This window comes from Apiospora hydei (assembly GCF_038363865.1).
Source record: "Apiospora hydei strain CBS 114990 chromosome Unknown utg000002l_segment0_segment0, whole genome shotgun sequence".
Taxonomy (NCBI): Eukaryota; Fungi; Ascomycota; class Sordariomycetes; order Amphisphaeriales; family Apiosporaceae; genus Apiospora; species Apiospora hydei.
The window spans coordinates 4,831,567-4,846,639 of NW_027117361.1; the positions used below are offsets into that span (position 1 = coordinate 4,831,567).

General features: G+C 53.1%; 3 protein-coding genes across 3 annotated transcripts; 1 reads left to right on the top strand and 2 right to left on the bottom strand.

The window, feature by feature from the left end:
• Nucleotides 1–373: 373 nt before the first annotated feature.
• PG997_001520 (uncharacterized protein) lies at nt 374–871 on the top strand (the record flags this gene model as incomplete). Its single annotated transcript, XM_066805835.1, has 1 exon — nt 374–871. One exon carries the CDS (start codon nt 374–376, stop codon nt 869–871), a length of 498 nt encoding a protein of 165 aa, XP_066675608.1.
• A 1,090-nt stretch (nt 872–1,961) lies between these two features.
• On the bottom strand, nt 1,962–9,741 carry PG997_001521 (HECT-domain-containing protein; the record flags this gene model as incomplete). The annotated part of the gene is made up of 4 exons (XM_066805836.1): nt 1,962–2,458; nt 2,526–5,038; nt 5,104–6,262; nt 6,333–9,741. The coding sequence occupies 4 exons, from the start codon at nt 9,739–9,741 to the stop codon at nt 1,962–1,964; spliced, it is 7,578 nt and encodes a 2,525-aa protein (XP_066675609.1).
• A 59-nt stretch (nt 9,742–9,800) lies between these two features.
• Nucleotides 9,801–14,663, bottom strand: PG997_001522 (uncharacterized protein; the record flags this gene model as incomplete). The annotated part of the gene is made up of 3 exons (XM_066805837.1): nt 9,801–13,514; nt 13,580–14,536; nt 14,616–14,663. The coding sequence occupies 3 exons, from the start codon at nt 14,661–14,663 to the stop codon at nt 9,801–9,803; spliced, it is 4,719 nt and encodes a 1,572-aa protein (XP_066675610.1).
• Nucleotides 14,664–15,073: the final 410 nt, after the last annotated feature.

The following is a 15,073-nucleotide window of genomic DNA, read 5'->3' on the forward strand; positions in this document are numbered from 1 at the left end:
TTAGATTGGGACAGCTTTTTCCGGTCCGTGCGGCCGACTCTGGCAAAAGGTACGTATCTAGGGCTTGGTGCACGGACTCAAAGCGACATTGAATGGTCTATCTACGGAGTACATGTACTCCGTACCTGCTGCTTAATGATAGCCAGAGCATTATCGCTATCGGCCAGCACCCCACCATCAGTATATCGATAAGGCACCTCAATGGGGGAGCTCCAGTCTTTCTTGAACTAAACTTGATTGGCTAAATGGGGCACACGCAGCCTAGGCGCGTCCAAGGATCAAGCAGCCAGAGCATGTGAATTATGTACCCGTGAATCCCCTTCTCATATCCACATTGCAGCGCTCTCCGTCGCATGGCCAAGTGAGATATGCTATGGCCTCCGTCCAGCTTCACCCCCGGCGGCCCGCCAGTACCGAGGCTGCCGCTGTCGCCAATCCGCTGCCGCCGCTGATCCAGACGCCGTCGGGCCTGGCCTTGCTGGAGCTGCAGGGCACCATCAACCTGCCCTACCACACCGGCGCCGAAGACGACAACAACAACGCCCCCGAGATCCCCATCGGGCGCATCTGGTTCCCGGACTACAACCCCAACGCCCTGGACCCCAAGAGCACCGCCTGGATGAAGCGGGTGCACATGTACGTCGGCCAGCACCAGCGCATGACGGGCGAGGTCAAGAAGCTGCCCCGCGCCATGGCCGTCATCCGTAAGCGGGCACCCGGCGCAACTGCCGGGGACACGGAAATGACAGACGATGCTGCAACCACACCAGCAAACCCGGATGGTTCATCAACAGAGGATCTGGAGGTCGTAGAGATCATCAAGTACAAGCTAGTCTTCTCGTCACGGCCGGAACCTGTTGGCACTGGATGAGAGCTGTACAGCCAAGGCGATTCACCGGACCCTTCATCACTGGTGACACGGAGGGAAGTCAAGACTAGCAAACAGCTGATTTAGGTTGCTGCTTTCCGGAGGGCAGCTACTCTCAGAACCCTTCAAAAGCAAACGCAGGCCCAAACAGAAGAGGGGGCCAGCACGCCGGTGGGCGCTCAGGCAAAAGTGTATATCGTGAAGGATCCCCATGTGTACACTGCCTCGAGAAACCATGACACAGCATTTTTGATATAGAGAATGAGTGAGCACAGCCCCTCCCACCATTAAGGGAAATGCATCAAATAATGATACGCCATCAAGGCCATTCAATAAATATCTTTCCACGAATGACTTTAGTGTAGTTAATTGAAGCATATCATACTCCAGTCCATTACAATTTCTCCATCTCAACCCCCTAAAAATCACACAAGTTAGCAATTAAACCCTCAAACCAATCCCTTTCAATGCCCGAAAAGGTGTGATATGAGCGATCAAAACACTTATATGCGTCTATCCCCAATTCAACAGAACTATTCAATGTGCATTAGCCCCAACTGAACCCGTAGACGTCAACTAACTGAACGTACTACGCTTAAAAGTAAGTAGACTTCATGTTGGCGCTCAACGTATACATCGCGATAGCTACAAGTGGCAATGTCCAATTTGCGACAGAATACTTCATATACACATCACGGAGGAGCAAGTGGGGAGTTGGGAAAATGCATTCGCCTCTATTGCGAAACTATAATCATGCCTATTTGGGGAAGGGGGAAAAGCCTGATCTACACCATGCAAATTGCGAGAGCGAGGGGTAGAAGCCGCCAAGCTGCAATGGCGACCAACGTCCAGCGGCCTGCACTCCGCTGGCGTGGGCCGACGCATCGACTGCTCGCGTCCATGCCCCTTGCGTGTGAAAATGCTGAAGAAGAAAAGAAAGAAGCTAGTACCATGGGTATGCTGCTCGTCGCGCCTCCTGTTGCCCTGAATCTACTATGTCGTACAAAACAATACATCATTATCATGCGGTTCTGGTGTTGCCACGGCGGCTCAAGGCCATCGTAGGTCAAGCGAGAGAAGCCATCGCATCTACTTAGGCAAACCCAAAGTAATCACTTCCAGCTGTAATGGCCTTGATGACTTGGGCTCGGAGGGTATCGTAGCTCTCGTACTCAGGGAGGTCAAGCTCTGTTCGAGGAAGGTTAGCTGGGGCTCGGAATGGGAAAGGCGAATTGGTAAACTTACGGTTAAAGCAGGTATGCGAGCTGGGCAGTCTCTCCTTGTTTCCATAGTCGCGGTGAATGTTGAATCGGTTGATGCCGTTCATACCCTCAAGTTCCTTGAAGCCGTTGAGGGGTACTTTACTTGTGCCCGTGACGAACTGCAACAGCTTGGCCAGTTCTTCCTTGTCGAATGATCTAACCGCGCGCCAGAACCATTGGATCTGCTGGCTGGATGGTGTGTAATTGTGGTACTCGGTGTTGCTCTTCCAGTCATCCACATCAATGTCTGGCAGACCAGAGATGAGGAGCTCGAGTTCTTGTTCGTTGAAGATGGCAATAAGTTCTGCCGGGATGATCTCGTGGAAACCTATGGCGTAGTCAAAGTTAGTATGTTGAATTATTGCATCGAGTCAATGAACGAGAGGAAATCTTACCCTTCAGGAAATGCTCCATCTGGTCCTTGACCGACTTGAGCAGCTTGTGCTCGACAACTAGGCGAACATAGTCGTTCTTGTTTTCTTCCGTGACGGGGATATCGCGTCCGTTGGGGATGAGATCCGCAACCGTCTTCACTCCGAACTCGTCGTCCTCGACCGCGAACGACTCAGTGATAATATCAGTGATGTCGTTCTCCAGCATCCAAACGAGCGATTTGTAATACTCGGGGTCAAACGACTCCATGTCCTTGACCGAGACGGGCTTGCTGAGGATTCTCTTATACACCGCACGACTGAAGTAACAGTCAAGTAAGCGGCCTTCGTACAAGGCTTTGCCAATGACGCGGCCGATGAACTTGAAGAACATGAGATGCTCATCGTTGATTCCACTGAGCTTGTTCGGGTGGAATGTGGTACGATCACTGGAGACGGGGACGAATAAGGCATAGTTGGGGTCGAACATCTGTCGAGACAGGACCTGGAACCATTCGCGGGTAACGCCACCGGCATCGACACCTTCTTCGCCGTGGAAGCGGATGTTAAGCTTGCCAAACTTCATCTCGTCGCCACTCTTGAAGTAAAGTGACTTGAATGAGTCATGGAAGACATGCTCGCGACGAACAGAGAGCTGCAATGTACCAAAGCTGCGTCCATTCGGAACTTGGCTGCGGTTGTGAACACTGCGGTTGAAGTAGTTGCGCTTGTTGTCGAACTCCAAGACCTTGGGGTTTTTGACGAGGTGCGAGAAGGTACCCTTCATCAGTGACGGGTTGTTGCGTACAAGTTCGTTCAGGATGCGGCGATGCTCCTCCGTGAACTTGAAAAAGAGACTTGCCATGTTGTGAGATTCGGGAGGCGGGCTAGACAACAGCATTTCCGAGGCATCCTGGCCCTGGCTCTGTGCCAGCACTTCGGACGTTGTGTCTTTGCAGACAACCATCAAGGCCTCAATGAGCGGTAGAAGAATGGTAGCCACATTGATAAAGCTCTCCCTTTGGCGAATAGCGCTCAAGCACGCGCTCAACCTGTCCCACAGGGCATTGAATGTGGTGTTGCGGTAAAGGGTGGCAAGCAAGTCCTGCTTCTTGGTCTCATTGCTAGGCTCCGAACTATCGGAAGACTCGGGCTTCTTCTGAGCAAAGAGATGATCCAATGCTGTCAAGACCCGGAGAAGCTTGTTTTGGTCAGCAGCACCAGGCGAGAACTTGGCTAGGGCAACGCCTTGGATTTCCGTGCCAGTAGATGCCTTCTCAATGTGAGGCAGCAGCTCATCCAGGTGAACCACGATCTTCTCACTCAATACTCGCGCTTGACGGGCAAGCTCTTGGCCGAACACGCCCATAGCGCCAGGAATGAGAGACAAGTTCTTGATAGCTGACAGAGTCTCCTTGAAGGTCTTGGAGCTGCATTCTCGTGCTACAAAAATGTTGATGATGAGAGTGAGGTTGTGCACTGGGATGACGGGTGGGACATATGTCTTGATCCGCTTCTGGATAAACTGCTTGCGTTCCTGGAGTTTTTCGATAGAGGCTTCGGGCGCCGTCTTGGCAGTAGCGTCTTCCGGTTTGGCAGTTTCGGAATCAGGGACTGCTGTTGTTGTAGTTGAGGCATCACCTGGTTGGGCCGTCGAAGTCTCAGGTTTAGGATCACTGCTCGTCGTGGCAGCTTCAGCTGCCTCGGCCGTTGGCACACTGGTTGGCTCCTTTTCCTTCTCTGCAATCTTCTTATCCAAGTCCTTGATGGCCTCAGCGCCTTCCTTCAGTTTCTTGTCGAGACTCAGCAGCGGGTAGGTTATCCTGCTAAGAACCAGAGACAGGGCATCCATGATCGAAGAACTCTCAACGACTAGGTCGCGATCAAGGAGTGCTAGAAGAGAGTTGATGGCGAACTTGTGAACCTTGGATTCCTTGCCCTTTCCTTTCCGGCTGAGGGTACGTTTCAAGGTCAAGCCCACGGTCTCCTGCTCCGTGAGGAATACAGCAGGAACGTGAACATCTTCGGCGGCCAGGTAGCAAAGAAGGTCCAAACACTGTTGCACAATCAGTACGGGCGAGGTTTCGGATCCGGTGTGCGTGAGCTGGTTGGTGTTCAGTCCTGTAAGGCTACGCTTAAGGCTTTGAGGAGTTTTGCCTTCTTTGTCGGCCTTCGGTTGTCGAGCTTTAATGGAAAGCTGCGCAAAACTGCGCTCCACGGCATCAACGTCAGTTGTACCATCCTGGAGGATTTGCAGCAAAGTGCTGATGACCTCAAGACGAGTCTGCTTGTTCTCGCAGATATCCTTGAAGACGTGTCTCAAGGAGCCCTCAAGGGACCCTCCTTTGACATTAATAAACATCAAGCGCAGTAGCGTAGCTACGCCCGATTTGTCCAACATCTGAGCCACAATCTTGCGTTGAGGTTTCGTGATGACCTCAACAGCCTCGCCAGCTTGACGCGGGTTCTCACGGCCAGGTTCATAGGGATTGGCGATTTCGCGCGGGTCACCTCCCCCGTGGTGGCGGACAAGGCGTCTGGCCTCCGCAGCCAAATCAGGTGGCAGAGAATCCATGATGTCAGCACCTTGCTCCATGAGAACCTGCTCCCGCAGATCCTGGGGAAGGTCATCAAGATGCTTGCCGGGTCCATGTCCTGTGGAGCGGCCTCGTGACCTGGGGCTGCGTTTTGTCTTCTAGCCTCCTCGCGGTCACGGCGACGCTGTTCCGCTCTTTCTTGCTGAACAATTTCTTGGCGCAGTTCATCAGGGAGAGCGTCTAGGAATTCTTGGAAAACCTCGCCCTGTTCTCCTTGGCGACGCGGGGCATCTTCTCGGGCAGCAGAACGTCGCTGGCTAATGGTCTGGGCGATCACCTCTTCTCGGAACTCTTCAGGCAGTGCTTCGAGGTAGTCTGCGTCGATACCCAACTCAGTGACATCAACCTGCTCTCCTCGGATGGTAGTGAGAACGCGAGGTTGATCGCTGGTTGCTTCCGCGTGGGCACCGGCAGGAGAGTCGCCCGTGGACTCCACGCCTTCCATAGCATCATCTGTGTTGGAAGCCTCGTTTTCCTCAGTGGCCTGTGTTGCCGCTTGTGCAGCAAGTTCTGCTGCAGCTGCTTCGGCACGTTCGCGTTCTTCGGCTTCGGCCTTCTCTTTTGCGGCCCTCTCTTCAGCTTCTTGGGCTTCTCGGGCTTCTCGGGCCTTACGCTCCTCTTCTTCTCGCTTCTTGCGTTCTTCCTCGAGTTTGCGTTTCACCTCGGCCTCTCTCTTCTTGTTTTCCTTCTCAGCTTCAATCGCAGGAGGGATTAGGGATGAGAGCACCGCAAACTGGAGCCGGATGGCTTTATCGTGGGTTGAGGTGCCAAAAATCATCTTGGCCTCATCTAGCCATCTGTCACTGGTGGTGTCGGTCGAGAACATTGCAGCATGCGATGGCTCATTATAGGTCTCTCGGCGGCCTTCAGCCCCGCGGAGTTGATGGGGTAGGGGTAAGGCCAATTCTTGAACTTCTCCCCCAGGACCCTGGCTGGTGATTGAGAATTGCAGGGCATGTCCATGGCGCGCCCCAAGGGTTGAAGACAAGAGTTCATTGATAAATGAGATCGGGCTTTCTCCACGACCAGCGCCAAGGAGACGAATCAGCCTGTTAGGGTGGTTCGGAGGCCGTGGGGATGCGTCCCGACCAATGTCGTTCGCGCGACGCAGAAGGGGATTCAGTCCATCTTCATTACCGCCAGGGCGGTTAGGATTGCGCGTATCTAAATGGAATCATATTGTCAGCAACAGGAAATGAGAACCATGTCAGATTACATGGAGAAGGTGACATACCACCCAGAGATGCCAAGTGCTCTCGGCCCATTATGAAGGGAAGAGGAGGGAAGTGATCCCGTAATCCATGACGGTGAGGACGAGGTCCACCGAAGAACCCGTCTCCGCCGTGTTGTTCGAGGACTAGAGTATCCAGTCCACCCATACCGGAGAAAACTCCATGGGGCGGAGGGTCGTCTTCGGATTCAAAGTCAGTAAAGCGTTTTAGACATCGTGAACTTGGATGGCTGTGGCTACTTACTAGGAAACTCGTCAAAACCGTAGTCATCTTCATCCATATCATCCTCATCTTCATCATCTTCTGTGAAAAGTCAGTATCCATTCTGGCAAATACGCGATTTCTCAAGGGATGCATACCATCTTCATCCTCGTCTTCCTCACCGTAGTTGTTGCCGATATTGTGGATTTCATCATGACCGTCGTAGTCCTCGTCATGGCCTTCTCCCAGGTGGTGCTGCAGCATGTGGCCAAGGCGGCCGCCGACAATACCGCCGACATCATCGAGGCCATGAATTTGCGCTTCCTCGAGGTCCTGAGCTTCACCTTCGTAGTCAATATCGACGTCATCATCTTCCTCACCGTCATTCGCGTCTTCGTCGGTTTCACTTTCCCAACCTGAGGCACCGTCGTCCTCCACAGGGTTTCCGTCGTCGTCTACGATATGGATGCGGTCGTCGATGTCACCCATATCCTCAGAATCCATGTCGTCGTCGTCTTCGCTCATGTCATCATCGGAGTCATCCATTTCATCATCTTCGTCCTCGTCATCTTCTTCCATGGTGACGTCGACGACGGCGAGATCTCCAGGCAGACCCTCAATAGGGCCCATACCTTCGACGTCCTCGTCTTCATCGCTGACATTGTCTTCGCCATCGAGAGATGGATTGTCGTCGTATTCCATCTCGTCGTCATATTCATCGTCGTACATCTCTTCGTCGTCTGTGGGCATAATCAGCATCAAGTCAAACAGAAGCAAAGCGAGAGAATTGAACAAACCATCATCTGAGCCATCGGAGTAGTCTTCTTCCATGTCACGGCCAGGTTCCATCATGCCTAGTGCAGAGTTTCTGTACAGGTCTGGCGTCTCTTCGCGGTCGTCATCCATATCAGATAATGAGGTGGCAGAGGCAATGTCATCCTCGACATCTTCCAGGCTAGATGCAGCTGGAAGGATATTGGCATGGCTAAGCTGGATAGCCGTATGGGTGAGAGTCCGCAGGACACGAAGAACAGATTTAATGGTCTTCTTGACGGGAGGGAACGCTAGATCGATGTCTGCGAGCGACGAGTTGAGGGCTGCGAGATAGCCCTTCTCGTACATAAGGCGCCTGAGCTGCGCTTGGGAGCGGTCTGGCGACGGGTCAGGATTGTTACGGGAGGCAACGGCGATGTCTTTCTCCTTATCATCCACCATACTCTGCATGACAGTGGACAGATGCAACATCTTGCCATATCTTGAATCAAATGGCTCGTTAGATGTGTATGCATCCTTGTATGCCTTGAGGATTGTGTCAATGACGAATTTTCGCACGAACAGCAGATCGGGCTCCTCCTCGTCATAGTCAAACTTCTCGCGGCTACGACTGACAGGCTTCTCAATCGTCTTGCCCACTAGAGCGACGAGGAGCTTCTGTGCCTGAGCAGCTGTGGCCATCTTCTTCTTATCTGTAAGACTGTCCGTCAAGCCATCAATGTTACCAGCACAGAGAAGATCTGTCAGCAGGTAGTTCAAAACACTTGTGCGCGGCTTGATCGGTGTGTTGGTCTGCAGTGGAGCGCTCCGCTTGAAGTTGATGAATTCAACCTTGGTGCGATTGTAGCTCTGAAGGAGTTCGGTAAGACACCGCAATAGGAAACATCGGTAGATGAAGATAGGATGTTCATCTGCTTTGAACGAGGCTTTGGGCTTCTTCTCTTTGCTATCGGATGATTGCGTGTCAGACGTTGATTCTCCCAGGGGTTTTGATGTGGAAGAAGTGGAAGCCGTGGAGTCCTTTGGATCCTTGGTATCACGGGGAGGCTCCTTATCGTCTACCTCACGGTAGTTCAGAAGCTCGCAGAGAAGGAAATGAATTACACCGTCTGCATTCTCGAGAATTGGGCGTTTTGTGTCATGACCAGCAGGCTTGGTCGCATCCGATACCTGCTTGTCGTTCCCCTCAGTTGATGGCTTCACATCTTGGATCGAAAGACCCTCAGTTGCTCGCACAGTTGGGGTGACATCGTCTTTATTCGCATCCGCTTTCGGCTCCTTTAGCAAGACGTGTTGTCTTGGTGATACACCGTTCTCGCTGAAGGTCCAGCGTTGGAGCTTCACCATCTCATCTGTGACAGTTACAAAGAGCTTCGGGTCGCGTAGGGCCACGTGGGAGAGCTGTCGAAGATAGCCCGGAACATCAAGAGGACGTTGTCCAGTTCGGATCTTGTCGAATACAGCTCGAATTTCGCTCCTCATCAACTGCTTGATGATATCCTCATCCTCGATGATGTGGCGCAAAATGGTGAGAACGTATGTGGAGATGCGGTTCTCGCTCAGTCGTGCAGGACCAAAGCCTGAAAGCTGCTTGGTCATGACAAACAAACGCTGAAGATTCTTCTTGTCACCAACGGTTTTTGCGGTTGTCCTATTGCGTGTGAAGATAACGAGGATGCGCAGCAAGGAGATGGCCATAGACTCATCCTTCCCAACTCGCGGAAGTATTTCAAGGATACTTTCTAATAATGTGCCGCGGTCATCCTCTTTGACAATCAGATCACGATATGGCCAGTTGAACGGCTCAATAGGATCCTCCTCACTCGTAGGAGGCTTCCACTGGATATCAGGGGGTTGTTCATCGTCGCTCAATAGGATCTCGAAAATGAGCAGGATATACGGAATCCAAGGTGGAAGCTCCTCTGTCGACGGTGCAGGTACTTGCAAGAAACGCAGGAATTCAGTGGTGTTCTCTCTCAGAGACCCAATTGTGACACTGAAAAACCCTCGGTCCTGCAACAGCAAGGAAAGAAGATGAGCATAGGCTGCGATGCTGCGGCCATTTGATTTGAGGTCATCATCGGCGGCGAAGGACATCAGTGCATTAACCAGAGTTTCGCCAACATCTTGCTTCGCTGAATCATCTGCCGAGGGTTGTAACACGACAGCTGTGATGAGTTCTGACACCTCGTAAGACGAAGTAGGGTGCGCTCTTATGATATCGAGGCATCTTTCTATCAGCTTGTTGCGAAGTTTGGCACGCTCTGCGTCAAGTATGTCTTTAGGAATGGTGGCCTGACTGCCCGGTACTGGAGCCGCGGGGCCTGCTGAAGGACCCTGAGCTGGGCTTGTGGATGAGGAAGCATCTGCGGTAGAGGCTTGCGGGGCTGCTGGCACGCTGGCTGCGCCTCCTTGATCGGTGCCCGTACCAAGCATCGATGCTTCCAAGAGGTCACCAATAGTATCCGCTTCAAGCAAGCCGGGATTATCCCCTTCTAGCAGACCGGGCGGGATATCTGCTGGCAAATCGAGAACCATTCGTTCGTCGGAAGGAGCTGATGCAGGCTCAGGGGGACCAATTGGGGCATATTGTCATCGAGCTCGTTTGGCTTGGGGGCCTCATCAGCCGGCACAGGGTTAGACGACCCGGCTAGTCCTGCCTTGTGTGCCTCGCAGTAATCTTTGGCTGCCGCAAACTGGGTGTTCGCACGGAAAGCAGCCTCCTGCGCCAGACCCTCCTCGAAACCAACTTCTTTGAGCTGCGATACTGTAGGCGCGCACGCCCCCCAGTTGAAAGGGACTGGGGTCATTTTCAGGAGAGGAGGCGGTGGGGTCTTGTCAGCCTGTTTGTAGGCATTGGTCTCTGAATCGCCCCGTGATATTAACTTGAGGGTGTCGATGATTTTCGCAAGAATGGAGCTTGAGACCTTTTCGGCAAGAGGCGATTCCCACAAGCCTCGCACCACTGGCAGAATCGTCATCCGTAACTCGACGAGCAGGTTCGCGCTGACTGGAGTATCCAGTCTCCTGTCGCTGGTACGCGTGGAGAAGCTGAACTGAGCAACCGATTCGTTGACCACCTTATCGTTGACTATGACAGCGTATATCTCAAGGATCTTCTTCATGGCGATAACCGCAAGTCGGGATGGTGCGGTGTCAGTGCCCTCGGGGTGGTCTGCGCAGATTTCGTCAGAGCAAATCTGCAGAAGTTTGTTGAGCTTTTCCAATCCGTCTTGCTGCATGAATGCAACCAGGACAGGTGCAATGATCTGAACACCCTGGCGATCAGTATGCCTGTTCTCGGCCTTCCGGTCCAAGAGCATTTCATGAACGGTATGTAGGATGATGACCCAGTAGTTGAAATAGGGGACACTTCTCTCCGTCACGGAAAGATCCACTTGGCCCAAAACTGTCTCGGCCAAACCGTGAGCCAGCTTGATATGGCGATATCGAGGATACGTATCGCGCTCAACGTTGCGGTCACCACGTTTAGAAAGGAGCGCTTTTCCGAGTGTTTGCAAGAGGGGATACGTATTAGGCATCAGTGACTGCAGCACAACTCGTAGAGTCTGGTAGTTCCGGAAACGCGGGGTCGACTGCTCACTTGCAGAAGGCGCATTGTCTGAGCTTGCGTTGCTGCCAATACGTACTGTAGCAGAAGCCAGAACTTCCGAGATGGCGGTCTCGTCCTCTTCGCTCACAAGTTGGTCCGAGGCATTGCCTTGACGGCGTGCAGTTGGGCCTGAACCCTTACTCCAAGCCTCTGGAACACTGCGTGCCACGGCCATTTCTTGCGAGATACCACTACGCAAGAGCGGACCCAGAGACTCCACTAGATGATCCCAGTAGTCATATACGTTGACGGGATGCAAAGTAATAGTCTGTGACCGGCTGGAGAATGGGAAGCATTGATAGAGCACTCTCATCAGTGACTGTGCATTCAGGAGCGCCTTGACAATCGAAGTGCCGCTCGCTATCTCACGACGAGCATCATTGGACAGGTCGGACGAAATGCTTAAGTCCTCCTTCAAGAAAGGAGCGAAGTATGGCTCGAATCCAGATTTGTTAACCATAGGTTGCAGGACGTGAATAGTATCCATGGTGCGTTTCAGTAGAGACGGCAACCCAATAATCGGGGATGCCTCAATCAGCGTATGGATTACACTGTAAAGAGAACGCGCGGCCATGGATTCGCCAAAGTCATGCGGAAGACTAGGTGACGTGCACAAATCCAAGAGATGCTCAATAGCTCCGCTCTGTATCAAGGGGGACTTCAGCGAGCTGTTACTCGTGTAGTTCGCCAGAAAGTTCGCAGCCGCAAAGATGTAGGGGGTGATGGAGTTGTGGGGCGACGAGTTCTCGTTCCGGGCGCGCGAGGTTCTTGCGAGGATGGATTCGGCATCAAGCATTTCGATGTCTGCGTCATCTGTGGCAGGCGCTTCTTCGACCTTCTGCTTGCCTTTCTCTGCTTTCTCGGCAGCAGCCTCGGGGTCCGTGAGCAAGCTCGCATCCGCAACCATCTCTTTGCCGCTATTGTCCGTCACGATGAGTCTCGAGCCCCATCCAGGCTCCTTCGACTTGACTTCGCCAAGGTATGTGACACGGGCAATCATATCCAAGATGGCATTGGAGATTCCGGGTCGGAGATCTGGGTGATGGCGTGCCAACTCGTCAAAGTTGGTTCCAATGTTGGCTGCAATATCCAGATCTGCTGCCATGACGCGGACATGTTCAGGGCTCTCGAAAATCTCAAAGAAGCTGTCGAAAGCAAGACACGACTCAATCATCTTAAGGCCATTGGCATTGAGAGAAATGGCGTTTAAGGTTCCGGGAATCACCAGGATGGCGTCTGCAGAAGGGCGTATACCGTGAGCTATCGGCGAAGTACGAGGGCGTGCCAGCATCTCCCTCGTGGGAGGATGAGGTCGATCGTCGGCCTTGGTCGAAGCCGCAGCAGGGGCCGGGACCGGCGCCGGCGCCGGAGAATCGTCAGTGGCGGTTTCTGTCTGGGATGTGTCGGCGCCTTCGAGGCGAGATGACGCTTCGAAGGTGACAGTTCGCCCAGTTAAGGCCTCCAGGAAGGATTGTATGAGGTTAGCTTCGGAGAGGGCTGAGAAACTGGTCGGATCGTTGTTAAGGAAATCTGTCAAAATTGTAACTGCATGTGTCCAAACCAGAGAGCCAAACTTGTCCACGTTCACGATGATCTCTCGAATACAGCCTAAGAACGCGGATTTATCCACGAGGTTGCGAAGGAGCCGGTCGGTATTACCCCCAAACGTGAACGCGTTTGTCATCATGTGGTGGATGAACTTGAGCAGCCACTTCAGGTTTTGCTGCTGATAGAATGGGATCTCATAATCGACTATCTGCGATCTGCAATCGGCGGGGGTTGCTTTGCCTTCCGCAACCAGTTTCAAGGCCAGTGCCACTTCATGGGTGATGAGATCCGTAACCGCGTCAAGGCCGTTGGCTTGAATGAGCGCCTGAAAGGCAGTCTGGACATTATAGATCAAACTGTCAAGGAAGCCTACCAAAGTAGCATGGGTCCTTTCGGCGACATTGGAACGGATGGTAAGAACTTCAACAAGAATATCAAGCAGACCAGCTGAGATAATCTCCGGCGTGGTACGGGATGAATTGTTGGTCATGGCCATAGTGATGTGCAGTGTGAGCGAGAACAGATTATCGCGCCATTCATCCTCATCCGTCCACTGCTCACCGGTGTCATCCTCCCTCATCTCCGCAACGGCCTTTCTGATTACGTAGAGTAGAACGCCGTGGTTGACGGTAGCATTCAGCGCGGAAAAGATGTCAGGAATCTTGCTATGGAAGCCAGAAATGGCCTCCAAGAGAGACAGCGCGATTGCCTGTAGTCCCGTAGGTACCTGCGGCGTTCCATCGGGAGATGGGTGGATAAGCTCAGCAAGTTGATACACCAGCTGGAAGCGGCGGGGCTCGTCATGGTCATGCTTGAGGACCTTCTCAGTGAAGGGAGCCTCAAAATGGATGTATGCTAAGTTCTGAATAGCTAACAGACGAGCCTTGAGGGCGCCTTGTCGCGCCTCAACAGACCCTGTCAAGGCCTTTGCTATTCGTAGGCGGTTGAGGAACTCATACCTCGTATCCTTGGATAGATCAGATGGAATCCGTTCAAGCAGTTTGTAGATTGGCGTCGACACGACGGTTGACTGGGGGATATCCAACGACTTTTGGCCTGGCGTAGCATACTCGTGGTTACCAAGCGCGGGAGAGCGCGCACTGGGAGACGGACTATCATCTGCCGCAGGCTGCCTCGCAGCGCGGGGGTGGAATGAGGGCCGTTCGACGTGTTACTCCTGCGTAACGGGGTAGGCGTCGACGGCTGGGAGGCGTTCGCTCGTTCAGAAGATACAGGGTGTTCAGCCGGCACCGAAGAGCTTGAAGTAGGATAGTACGACACTTTGATATCGCCCCATCCATTCCACCGCGCATCGGAGCCAGAGCCAGACGAAAATTCCGTGGTGCTAGGCTTTGCAATGGCGCAAAGATCGTTCGCATACATGGAAGCGGTATTCTTGAGGCCGCCACCGCTCTTCTTGCCTGACGAGATCGGTGTAGCTAAGGGCTGGGGTTCTGACGGCTTGATAATGGGGGTCTTGACGAACGGCTGCGCAAGCTGCTGGACACGGTCAAGGTCGATGTTGTAATGATTCGTGAGCAGTGCCGAGTTCACCTGGCGGCTGGTCGGGCTCATGCGTTTCACCGAGGCCTGATACCGTTGTGCAAGTTCGACACCAACGCGAAGAGTGGCGCAAATGATGTTGAAGTCAGTGCTGTTGAGCAGATCGTTCAAGTGTGAGCTGCTGGCGTAGATACTTCTGTTTCCACAGTGATCGAGCAGCATCTGGGTAAACTTGAGAATGGCCACAATCAAAGAGCTATCGCCGTCTTCCTTGAAGCCCAGCTCAGCCAGCTTCGGCATGTCCCACGTTACAGCATCATCTTTCTGTGTGGAGTTCGCGCTGAGAAGAATGTCGCAACCGAAGTCTCGGGATTGCGGTCCATCTTTGAGCTTATAGACAGAGCAGAAAGACTCGAGTACGTCGTCGAATCGATTGAGTAGCGGTATCCAATGGTAGAGATCACCTCTGGGGAAGGGCCATCTGGTCGGGAAGGACGATAGATACTGGGGCAGCTGCGGTAACGGCGTATCGGTTGCGGTTTGGACAAAGTCCTGAAGCCAAGGAGTCTGACGCGTGGTCAATGTTAGTAAGACGGCAAGACAGATAGACATTTCATCAGTGGTCGTGCAGAAAAGAGTCACTCACCAAAGTCTCCTTGTGCTTGGGCTGGATGGTCTTCGCGATCTTTCCCATGGTGAAGGCCGGGGCGGCGGTGCCGCATGAGAAGGTTTAACAGTTCTCCCCCTCCACCTACGTAAGGTCGGACACCGAAGAACAATTGCTGAAGTTCCCGCGATGGAGCATCCAGGATCCAGTCGGACGGTGGCTCCTCAGGTCGTGTGAAGTTAAGGTGGCGTCGGAGCGATGCAAGAAGAGTCAAGTGGTCGTTGACTTTTCCCTAAGATTCTGTCCTGGGCGGGCTACTTGTTCAGCCTTGCGAAGGTCGGGCTGACTGTCGGGTGCTGGTTCGGCAGTGACGTCAAAGCGGCTCGGGAACAAAAGGCTGTTCGTCGTCGGGTGAATGTGGTGAGGGAGTTTGGGGAGTACGAGTTTTCGCGGTCGCAACGTGTGTGTGGGATTGGTGGGGGAAAGGTGATCGAAGT